This window comes from Talpa occidentalis, unplaced genomic scaffold (assembly GCF_014898055.3).
Source record: "Talpa occidentalis isolate TD23 unplaced genomic scaffold, MPIMG_talOcc4v2.1 talOcc4.3, whole genome shotgun sequence".
NCBI classification, from domain to species: Eukaryota; Metazoa; Chordata; class Mammalia; order Eulipotyphla; family Talpidae; genus Talpa; species Talpa occidentalis.
The window spans coordinates 72,392,454-72,405,124 of NW_023603184.1; the positions used below are offsets into that span (position 1 = coordinate 72,392,454).

General features: G+C 35.2%; 1 protein-coding gene across 5 annotated transcripts in view; it reads left to right on the forward strand.

Moving 5' to 3' along the window:
- Nucleotides 1-12,671, forward strand: part of R3HDM1 (R3H domain containing 1) — a 102,823-nt gene that overhangs the window by 39,841 nt on the left and 50,311 nt on the right. For 4 of the 5 annotated variants that reach the window (XM_037523280.1, XM_037523275.1, XM_037523276.1 and 1 more), the window contains 2 exons: nt 1,882-2,033; nt 7,955-8,236. In XM_037523280.1, coding sequence (XP_037379177.1) covers nt 1,882-2,033; nt 7,955-8,236 — 434 coding nt within the window. Of the gene's footprint in view, nt 1-1,881; nt 2,034-5,583; nt 5,686-7,954; nt 8,237-12,671 lie in introns of all 5 variants that reach the window. The other variant, XM_037523279.1, reaches the window with a different exon arrangement.

Consider the following 12,671-nt stretch of genomic DNA (forward strand, 5'->3'; position numbering starts at 1 on the left):
TCCTGCGCATCTGGCCTGTACCCCAGTTCTTGTATAAATAAAATAAATCTTTAAAAAAATTTTGATTTTAGAGGTCTTTCCCCACTTGATAGCAGTGCAACAATGCATTCTACTCTCCCAAATATCATTTTATTATATGTCATAGTTTTTTCAAAAATGAAAATAAAATTAACCCTGAAAGAAATGATGTTTTGAAAGCAATTTAAGAAACTTTTATTCATTCATATTTTGTCACATTGACTTCTGTATTCTTCCCATTCTAAATGGATGTTATCATCTGTGGTTTATTTTGCATGATCTTTATTTTGAATCTATCTATATGTACATTAAAAAAAAATCTGGAGGAAGGTACCCAGAATGTTAACATTTGGGGAGATTTATGGATTATTGAGATTATGGGTGTTTTATATTTTTATGATCTCTATTTGTTGGTTATTTCCCCAAAATAAAAATAATACTTTTTATAAGGAAAAATTGTTTAGAATGTATGTGTAGAGAAAATAATACTTTATTTTACTTAGCTACTTAAAATACCATCTCCCTCATCGTAGTTATTAGTAAGTAGTAAGAACGAGACTCAAAATTAATACTGAGTTTCTCTAGTTCTATTTGTAACCTTTGAATAATGCTCATTAGAATTGAACAGAATTTATTTTTTTGTTGTTTTGACAACTTCTAAGGACATGGAGTTATAAGGAGTTACAAGGACATAGCTCTTAAACCCATAATTTGAAATTTGCAGCTGTCAACCACTTAAATTTTTATCCAATTTTAATTTTATTAAATACATAGACTGTGGCCTATAAATTAGATATTTGCACCACCTAATAGAAACTGCTTATTAATTTTTCCATTGTGGGGGCCTCCCTGGTAGTGCAAGGGGTTAAGCGTTAGCACTATGAAGCAACCCGCAGCTACTGTAGCACAAATTTGATCCCTTGCCAGGGCGGTAACCCACATGGCACAGCAGACCTCTCCTGTCTCGCCCGCTGCTCCCCTCAGCAGTGTATTTCAGTCAGTCCACCTGTTCTGCTCCCCCCTCTTTCTCTGGTGAATCCTGTTACCCCCTGCACCTCTGGCCCGCACCCCAGCTCTTGTATGCATAAATAAGTCTTTTTTTTCATTTTTATTTTTTTTAAATGTTTTGTTTTTTTTTTTAATAGAGGCATGTTTTATTTATTTATTTATTTGTTTATACATGCACTGGGTACAGTCAGAAGCGCGGGAGGGTGAGAGAATTCACCAGAGCCAGAGCAGGGAGCAGAGCAGGCAGAAAGACCGACGCACACTGCTGAGGGGAGCAGCGGGCAGCAGGAGAGGACTGCGCGCCATGTGGGACCCTCCTCTGGTGGCCGGGGAGCAGCCGGGGATCGAACCGGCACCGCAGAGGTCGCCGGCAGCTTCGCAACCCAGCACTCAACCACTGCGCCACCGGGGAGGCCCCCCTTTTTTTTTTTATTGTTTAAAAATTAATTTTTTCTTTGTTCCAAAGTCAAGCATTTGTTCTTAAACTGAAATGTATCAATATTATAGCATTATAGGACCACAGTCCTGTAACTGAATTCCTTGAGCAAGATGAGTTTTAAAATACAGTTTTTCAGAAAATCTATGACTATAAAATAAGTAGGTTCTAGAACAGCATCCATGTAGGAAAACACTGTCACAAAACTTTTGAATACTTAATTCCTAAGTGAGAAAAAAAGCACTACGAATAGCCTCATGTTAGCTAAGACTTTACTTCCAAGCTAAGAAAATCTTTTGGTTTTCAAAAACTTGAAGCTTTTGGAATTGTGAATAAGAATTGTAAACACCTTGTAAATTGTCAGTAGACCTATTTTCAATCTTTCTTGTAATTTTTTTTTTTTTTTTTTGATTTTTCAGGTCAACCCTTCATAAACCCAGATGGGAGTCCAGTTGTGTATAATCCTCCTATGACTCAACAACCAGTTAGAACCCAAGTGCCTGGACCTCCACAACCACCTCTGCCACCCCCACCACCTCAACAACAAGCAGCTAATCACATTTTCTCACAGGTGCACATTTCTGTGATTACATAATGCTAACTTCACCTGCCTTTGCATTTGGGGGGCTAAATTCACTATTTTAATTGGGATAGTCCAAGTAAGTATCTCTTAAACATTAGTATTTTTCACCAGGGATGTCCCACTCACTACCCTAGTAAGAGAGGTTAATTTCAAGGGTTTTTCAACTAAGATAGAGTATTTATTGGAAAGAAAAGAATTTTGTATCTCAACAGCTTGTGTGATGAGTATTTTATCCCCACTTCACAACAGGAAGAAATGAACACGAGCAGTTAAAAAAATAAGGTCACTTACTATTAGTGAGCAAAGTTACTTGTTTTTAAGATTCAACAAATCAAGTGATTAGGAGAAACTGAGTTTGGTTGCTCAACTGCTACAAGGTACCCTTTATCCCATCTATCCTTTAAAAGATAGAGACAAAAACATTAAGTTAAAATTCCCAAAAGCATTCTTCATAACATTTTGAATTTGCTTAAATATTTAGAGTTTCACTTACATTTTTAACATCAATCTTTTTCCCCAGTAGATGTGTTACTCATCTTTGAAAAACAATGATACCAGTAAACACTTTCATTCTACTTTTAAAGGTTATATAACATATCAAAAACTGTATATAATTGGTTATACCTCCTTTATCCTATAAGACTAAATATTCTACTAGTAAGAACATGCAAAATAAGTTCTTGTGAAAGAAGGGTGAAAAACTGTTACTGGAGAAATGTATTACTTTTCCTCATGAATTGTATCACTGGTATTTCAGGGGTGAAGAATGTGTGAGATGTTTAAGAAAATTATCAAATATTGTGGAAGTCATAAAAATATTTGTACCCCTGGCAGTTAAGACTCCTAACACTGAGCAAAGCAGTTTATCTAAAGTAGGAAAACTTTTAGGTTTTTGATGCACTTGTAAGAACATACAAATGAAATCATATATGTAGAGGAAATTTCCTATTTCCAAAGACTCCGATGTCTACTTTCTAATCCCATTTGAATTTGTATACTCAGTTACCTAAGATGGAGTATATATAAAACATCCTCCCTGGCTTTATTCACCTTGGTCCTTAAGGGTTTCCTTTTCATTTTGCTATCATGTAGTCAATTTCACCAGGGGCTTTATAGGCTAATTTTCATTTCATATAATTCAATGGAAATACTAGTCTGCTTCAAAAGTCTTAACAATTTCTTTAAGGATATATATTTTGGAGTATTTTCTGTTAGAAATAGTTTTATATTATTTAGTATAATAGTCAATCCTAAATGAAGGTGTAGGCAGCTTAGTTTAGAAATAGACTTGGTGGACTGTAATTTAAAATCTTAAGGTATACATCAAAATCTATGACTGATTTTCCTGGCATTGCCTCAGGTGTTTCCGGTAATTCTTCATCAGATAAAAAATATAGGGAACTGATGAGCAAAGATATTCAGTAACCACCTTTTGTATACTCTACATAAGTTGTCCATTAAATTTCATATAAGCAACCAAAATAATGCTGTGATTTCCAAAGCCTTTAGTAGGCTACATTACTTGAAACTAGTCTTTTTAGGAGGATGTTATTTTGTGGCCAGATGCAATTTAAGTAGGATGAGGAAATGCTAAGACTTTTCTTGTCTAAAGTTAGTGTCATAATTTCACTTTGATCAGCCCACATTTTTCTTATTACCACTTCACATTGTAGGAGACATTAACTTATCCTGGGTGCATAGTACTCTTCTTTCTTTTATCTCCGAGAAGACAAAGGCTTTTATTTCATCTGACATTTACTATGTGTATCAGGTTCTCTGGAAGAAAGTTATGTGTTAATGACTATCTGACTTAATAACATGTTTGAATAACTTGTACATGAAAGTTCTAAAGCTACTGCACCTTTTTTTTTTTTAGATTTTTTTTTTTTTTTTCAATACAAGCACTGGGTACAGTCAGAAGCGTGGGAGGGTGAGAGAATTCACCAGAGCCAGAGCAGGGAGCAGAGCAGGCAGAAGGACCGAAGTACACTGCTGAGGGGAGCAGTGGGCGGCAGGAGAGATCTGCGCGCCATTTGGGACCCTCCTTGGTGGCCAGGGAGCAGCCGGGGATCGAACCGGTGCTGCAGAGGCTGCGGGCAACCCAGCGCTCAACCACTGCGCCACTGGGGAGGCCCTACTGCACCTTTTTTTAGTATGACGTGTGTTGTCATTTGTTAGGAAACTTTGCTAATTTCTACCTAGAAAGTTTGTGAGGAACCATGGCTGGCTACTCTGTAGAACTTTCAACTTAAATGTTTTTAATTCTTGTGAATTCAGAACTAATCTAAGCCTTTTTGTTTTTTAGAAACTATTGTGTTAATTTTGTGCTAAATGCAGCTAATCAATATATATTAACTTGTAAGAATTTTCTCCTTAGTTAGATTATTCCCTGGATAATCTTACTCAATTAATTTTGCGTTTTTAAAGTACTTTCTTTGGAAATTTTGCCTAGAGGAAGATTCACTTATCTACATTTTAACCAAAGTAAGAATTTTCATCAGGTAAAGTTACCTGGACTCTTCCAATGCTCTCTTAGTGCTGACATCACTGTTAATAGATCAGTTAACTTATCTTAGTCTGATTGCCATCTATAAAGAGGAATATGCTATCTTTAAACCAATATGTATCAATATACATTATCCCCTTTATAATAAACTATGTAAGATTGGGGAACTAATTCAGTTCCCAGTTTTAGCCTATAGAAGACCAACTGTATTCCCTAAGATTTAACATTTTTCTTTTTTTTAAAACACCTGTTTCGTGTTTGCCCCATGAAACAATTTTTTTTCCCCTAAAAAGGAGTATTTCATTAGCAAAAAAAAAATTTCAGGTGACTAGTTTCTCAACTCCTAACATGTTCTCTTAATAAAAATTTTGAGTTAACAAAAAAAATTATTTATCTTACATAAAAATATGTGTGCGTAAACCTCTGTGTGTGTGTGTGTGTGTGTGTGTGTGTGTGTGTGTGTGTGTGATTCTTTAGACTGGTATTCTTAATGGTACCCACAGTGTATTTTTCTTTAAAGGTTGCTAAAATTTAGACAGTTGGGTTCCAATAGAGTATCTAGCCATGCTTTATCAAATAGAGAGGGTAATTGACATAGATGTTATGTAAGTTATTACTGTTTAGGTAATAAGAATGAATGTTTTTCTTTTATTATTTGGTGTTATATATATATAATAGAGCAGCATCTTCATTAAACTAGGAAATAGGAATAAGTAACTTTGCTTTTTCTGCCTTAACCAGAGGGATTGCTTAGATAATAAGACTCAGAATGTCTAAATTATGTGTTTCAATAAATCTAATAAATGTTTTATGAAATTATTAAATTATATATATATATTACATTTAAACAGGTATGTTCTCAGAATTTTTACTTGAGTTTCTTCATTTAGTATTGTTTTGTTGTTTTCAAGATGACTTTATAAATGTAGTTTAAGCTTCATTTGTCAAAAAGAAGTATACTTTCTGTTTTATACAATTCTTCTAACATTGTTTTCTGACATTAACAATGTTTGTCAACCTGTTATTCTTTAGCCTGTTCGTCCTCTGCAGTCCTCCTCACAGCCTGTTCAGTACTCTACAGCCCCTTACCCATCCCCGCTCCTGCCAGTCTCACCCACCCAGCAATACTCCGTGGTACTTTATCTCTCTTCACCTCCTGCATTGTTTCTGTGGCTGGCTATGTGATGAATGCTTGTGAATGTGATTAATTTGATAAGATTTTTTTATTTTTTAAGCCATATATATATATGTGTGTGTGTGTGTGTGTGTGTGTGTGTGTATGTATAGATACATATATATATAGAGAGAAAGTATTTCTAACCTGTATTAAAAGTAAGCTATTCTTTTCCTTAAAATAGGTTATATTGCCTAGTATAATGATTGTTTAAACCCTAATATTTTCCTGCTTTTTATAATGAACTACTTTTCAGGTTGATTACTCTAGTCCTAAGATATTTTACTTACTTTCTCATTGAGGTCTGTGAGCTTCTGGGATCAAGGCTTTCTTCTTCTGGGTTTAGATTTTCTATTTTCTTCCCAATGCCATAAATTCATGAGACTTAGTACTAGTTATTAGGGTGGGTGAATTGGAGCTTATAAGTATAGTGGACATCCTCCTAAAGTATTTTCCTAAAGAAAATCTCTGGATAGCTAAATTGTGACTGTAAAGTGATGGTATCTCCTTTAATCCATTGTGTGCTCCAAGTTATACCTCTCCATGAGAGCTCAGATGCATGACTACGATGTGAGTATATGAAACAATGTAAAGTACCTGCCTCATACTGTAGGCATTCAGTAAATATTAATTTCTTTCCCATAAAATGGGTCTCACTAACAGCCTACGTACTTTACCAGTGATAGAGTTATTTTTCACAATCTATGGCCATCACATTTTTAAATTACAAGTTAGTACTTAAAACCATGTGACACATTTTAGAAACTTGTTTCATTTGGGATTTTTTTGCTTTGAACTGGGGGCTATCTTATTTTCTAGCATTGGCTTTGAGTTATTTTTTAAACATCACTTTTACTCTGTAAAAATGAACTTTTTTCAACATTGAGAAGGTTAAGGTTAAAAAGATTTTTCAAAATATCATAAAAGCCTCAAAAACATTTTGAAAATTGGCAGACGCTGGAATAAGAAAATGACTTTCTGGGGTCTTCCTGGTGGCATACAGGTGAAGGCTCACCGTTATCACCACAATGGCCTGAGTTCTATCCCCAGCCAGGGAGCTAACCCCCATGTGGCACAGCAGACCTCTCCTGAATTATTTTGTAACTGTATTATTTTGTAACTACAACTGCTAGGTAAATTTTTCCCTTTTGGAACTATTCATTGAATTAGGCTCATAATGTAGAGTAAGTCAGACCAACCATTTGGGAAGAATAAGACCATGTTTTTTAATCATTAATTCCAGTTCTCCTTTTTCAGTCTATTCTTAGCTTTAATTTCCTTGCAAAAACCAGCATACTATAGAAATTGCTTACTTGTCAACTTTGACAACTCAATTGCTATAATTTTTAAGTAACTTTAAATTTTCCTCTCAACTAAAGGTGGCATATGTTACCAATATGTACCATTGGTATGATATTATCAAAACTTTTCAGAATTTATCCCTTATGCTGTTGATTCAGAAATGTTTTTACGTCAAATGGCATGATGATCATGCTATCTTGGCTGAGCAGTGTTGCTTGCTCACCAAGTAGCAAGAGCAGTAAAAAACTGTTATTTCATTACATTTGTCTTAACATCTGTTTTTATGAAGAAAACAGTAGGGAGGAATAAAATTTATAGGCAAATTATTATTGAGAGATTAGAGAGAAGACAGAAGTGGATGGATTTTATATTTTTCATTTAGTTCTGCTAATATATTAGATTGATAGATGTAATAGGAAATACAGAGATGCAGATTGATAGATGTAATAGGAAATACAGAGATGCATAGAGCCTGAGGCTAGTGTCAGGGAAGAGGGGGCATTTAAAGTGAAGAGTAGTTAGTACTATGCCTTGCTAGTTAGTGTCTCATAAGTCCTTTCAGGAAATATTAATTAATAATAAATAATATGAAAATGTTCAGTTTCACTTCTAGTTTGTAATGTGCCTTTTAGTCTTAATTTAAATATCTTTTTATTTTTTAATGTGAAATGTTGTTATACCCTAAATCTTTTCTGCATGCCAAACATTTCCATTTTATATATATTTTATAAGTTATTTGTAATGACAGCATTGTAACATTTCTGCCTTAATGTTGGAATTTTCTTTTAGTTGTTCTTTGTTAAGTCATATTTGTTATAGACATTTTCCATAATATCTGCTACTCAAAATAAATGAATCGATTTTCTTTGCTAAATTTGGTCTGTGTAAGAAAGACTTACTGATTTCTGACTTCCCCTTTTTTTGCAGGACAACCTTGGATCTCAGTTTAGTCACATGAGTCTTGCCCGCCAACCATCTGCAGATGGCTCTGACCCTCATGCCACTATGTTCCAGTCCACTGTTGTTCTTCAGTCCCCACAGCAATCTGGTTATATCGTGACATCAGCTCCACCACCACCTCCTCCTCCTCCTCCCCCTCCTCTGCCAACTGGGCAGCCAGTCCCTACCACTGGCTATTCTGTCTCTGGTCATCCTGTAAATCCGTCTGTGCTCCAGCAGCAGGGATATATTCAGCAGCCCTCGCCACAGGTACATCAGTTTTTCATCTTTCTTTTCCAATGAAGCCTCTCCTATAAGATCACTTTTAACCTTAGAGAGCTCTTCTTTTTCCAGTTTTGCATGGATAGCATTTATGAAAATGTGTAAACATAGCTTGTTTGTCATCTTCCCTCCTCTGGAGATTTTCAAGTGTATGATAAATAAACACAGGACAGGTAGACACTTCAACTTCAGTTTGAAGGTTAACTGTGTGACATCTGAGTTTCTTTCTAACTCTGCGGGATTTCTTTTGGTTTTTTTAGCTTAAGGAAAACACCATAAGGTAAATGCACTATAAAAATAAAATGATGAATTTCAAGAAGGTGCATCAGTTTGGGGAGAATTAACAGCTTAAGAATATTGCAGCTTAAAAATAAGGGGGTTGCAATTGTATGGGGAATATAAAAATAAAATTTAAAAAAATAAATATAAAGCCATTTAAAAAAATGTAAACCAGCAACAGAGAGGAAAATTAACAATTAAAAATTAAGACTTTAAAAAAAAAATATTGGATCTTGGGCTTCCCTGGTAGTGCAGGGGTTAAAGTCTCAGTGCAATCAAGCTATCACCAGCCACTGAGCCATGAGTTCAATTCCCAGTGAGAGAGCTAATACACACATGGCACAGCAGACCTCTCCTGTCTTGCCTGCTGTCTTGCCTCCCCTTAGCATTCCGCCTGTTCTGCTCCCCACTCTGTCTCTGAATATTCTCACCCCCTGCAACTCTGGCCTACACCCCAATTCTTATATGCATAAATAAATAAAAATAAATCTTTACTTAAAAAAGAACATTGAATCTGCTAGTGCAGGAACATGTTATTTTCTATTTACTGAGATTTTCCTTAATTTTTCTCAGCAGTACTTTATAATTTTCATTATACAAGAATTATGCATGTTTTGTTAAATATATCCCTAAGTATTTAAAGCTTTAAATGCTTCTACATGAGATTATTTTTAAATTTCATTTTCTATTAACTGCTAGTAGGTATTAGAAATAAAGTTGATATTTTTTGTATTGAACTTGCATCCTGTGAACTTTATAAATTCAGTTATCCTAGTACTGTTTTGTAGGTGACTTTGGATTTCCTACAGAGAAGATTCATTTCTACTTGTATTCTTCTTTCCAATTGTATGCCTTCTATTTCTTTTTCTTTCTTTTTTTTGCTTTATTGCATGCACTAAACAGGATCCAATGTTGAATACATTCACAACTCAACAAGAGGGAGTAAAATTCATAGAATCCATGTGTTAAACTTATGAAAGTGCATGGTCTTTGTTTCCATGCTTAGAGGAAACGTTTCAGTCTTTCATTATTTACTATAATTTTTTTGTACATGCCTTCCATCAGTTTAAATAAGTTCTCTTCCTATTTTTCTGAGAGTCTTTAACATGCATTGGTATTAAATCTTGGGAAATGTTTTTTTCTGCATCTTTTGAAATGATCATGTGATGTTTTTCCCTTTTATTTGATTGGTACAGTATGTTATGTTGGCACACATTTGAAAGTCAAACTAAACATTTCTGGAACATACCCCACTTGTCCATGATACAGTGTTTTATATATTGCTGGATTCAATACTAGTATTTTCTTAAGGATTTGCACATGTATGTTCATTTAAAAATATTGGCCTATTGTTAGCTTAGAATGTCTTGTGGGGTTGTAGTGATAGAGTAGTACCATCCTCAACAGGACTTATTTCCTTTATTTTCTGAAAGAATCTGTGTGGGATTGATGTTATTTTTTAAATATTGGCTAGAATTCATTTGGAACTGGAGTTTCTTTGTGGGGAAGATTTTTATTTATTTTTTTGTTTGTTTGTTTTAAAGATTTATTTGTTTATTTATACAAGCACTGGGTACAGTCAGAAGCATGGGAGAGTGAGCTAATTCACCAGAGACAGAGCGTGGAACAGAACAGGCAGACTGACAAAGTACACTGCTGAGGGGAGCAGCAGGCGCAGCAGGAGAGGTCTGCACGCCATTGGGACCCTCGCTGGTGGCTGGGGATCAAATCGGCACTGCAGAGGCTGCAGGCAGCTTCTCAGCCCAGCGCTCAACCACTGCGCCACCAGGGAGGCCCTGTGGGGAAGATATTTAAATTACAATTAAATTTCTTAGTAGAAATAGAGTTATTTCCACATTTTTGGGGGGGATCAGATTTGGTAGTGTATCAATTTCATTTATCTTGTCAAATTTACTTGCATAAAATTCTTCACAGTTTCCCCTTATTCTTACAGTTAGTATCTTTAAGTGTGCTAGAGATATATCAATTCTATTGATAGTCTTACAACACCTACTTAATGGTTTCATTAATTTTTCATACAGTTTTCTATTTGAACTATTCCTGCTTTTATTATTATTTTCTTCTTTTTATTTTGTTTTTAATTTGCTCCCTTCTCACTTCTTTTAATTTTTTCATATTATTTTTTTATTTATACATATTTTACATCATTGTTCATTGTAATACAGTTTTTGCTTTCTCCTCTCAGGTATAGTCGCAGTAGAATTCCTACCAATAACTCACCTGTGCACCATCGCCATAATCCTTGTGCTCTTCATGTTTATTTCTTTATTTATTTGTTTTGTTTGTTTGTTCTGTTTACACATGCACTGGGTACAGTCAGAAGCGCGGGAGGGTGAGAGAATTCACCAGAGCCAGATGCACTGCTGAGCTCTTGTGGGACCTCCTCAGGTGGCCGGGGAGCAGCCGGGGATCGAACCTGCGCCGCAGAGGCCGCGGGCAGCTTCGTAACCCAGCGCTCACCGCTGCTTGTGCTCTTTCTTCCCATTTTGACCCCTCTCCTTCCCTGCAGAATGTCTCTGATTTATAGTTTACTGTTAATATTTTTGTTGTTATTATTTTTTCCCCTGATCCCTTATTTAGTTCCCCTGTATTCCTCCTATAAGTGAAACCATCCAATATTTTTCTTTTTTCCTTCTGACTTATTTCACTGAGCATAATCCTGTCTAGCTCCATCCATGTTGCTGCAAATGGCATGAGTTTATCTTTTTTTTTGATAGCTAAATAATATTCCATTGTGTATATATTCCACATCTTCTTGATCCAGTCATCTATTTTTGGGCATTTAGGTTGTTTCCATAGCTTACCTATTGTAAATAGTGCTGCAGTAAACAGAGGGGTACAGATATCCTTTTGAATTAATGTTTTTGTGTCCTTTGAGTAGATTCCAAGGAGTGGAATTGTAGGGTCATATGGTAGCTCCACTTTAGTAGTTTCAGGGACCTCCTCCACACAGCTTTCCATAGTGGTTGAACCAGTTTACATTCCCTTCAGCAATGCAGGAGAGTTCCTTTTTCTTCACATCCTCGCCAACATTTGTTGTTTCCTGTGTTTTTAATATGTGCCATTCTCACTGGTGTAAGGTGGTATCTCACTGTGGTTTTGATTTTCATTTCTCTGATTATAAGGGATGCTGAACAAGTTTTCCATATACTTGTTGACCATTTGCTTTTCCTCTTCGGAGAAGTATCTTTTTAGCTCCTCTTCCCATTTTTGACTGGATTGCTTACTTTGTTTTTGTTGAATTGTGTGAGGTCTTTGTAGATCTTTGCATTCAGTCCCCTATCAGTTTTATGGAGTGCAAAATTTTTCTCCCAATCAGTAGAATGTCTCTTTGTTTTGACTAGTCTCTCTTTTTCTGTACAGAAACTTTTTAGTTTGATGTAATCCCAGGTGTTTGTCTTTTCCTTGACTTTATTTGCTTTGGGGGATGAGTCTTTAAAGATGTTACTGAAATATATGTCATGTAATAGTTTACCTATATTTTCTTATATATATTTTATGGTTTCAGGTCTTATGTCCAATTGTTTTATCCATTTGACATTAATTTTTGTGCATGGTGTGAGGTAGTAGTCTAGTTTCATTCTTTTACATGTGGTGGTCCAGTTTTCCCAGCACCATTTATTGAACAAACCATCCTTGTTCCATTGCATATTCTTTGCTCCTTTGTCAAAGATTTATTGTCCATATATGTGTGGCTTTATTTCTGGACTTTCTATTCATTTTTATTGGTCTGCATGTCTTTTTTTTTGTTGTTGTTCCAGTACCATACTGTTAAAATTATTATGGCTTTCGTATAGTTTAAAGCCTGGGAGTGTGATAGCTCCACTCTTTCTTTTTTAGTCAGGATATTTGTGGCCATTTGTGGTTTTTGTGGCTCCATATGAATTTCATCAATATTTTTTCTATTTCTTTGAAGAATGTCATTGAGATTTTCATGGGGATTACGTTGAGTTTGTAAATTCTCTTGGTAAGATGACCATTTTATAATGTTCATTCTTTTAATCCATGAGCAGGGGCTATCTTTCCATTTCTTTGTGTCTTCTATTTCTTGTAACAGTGTTTTATAATTTTCTTTATATAGCTCACTAACCTCCTTGATAATTTTATTCCTAGGTATTTGATT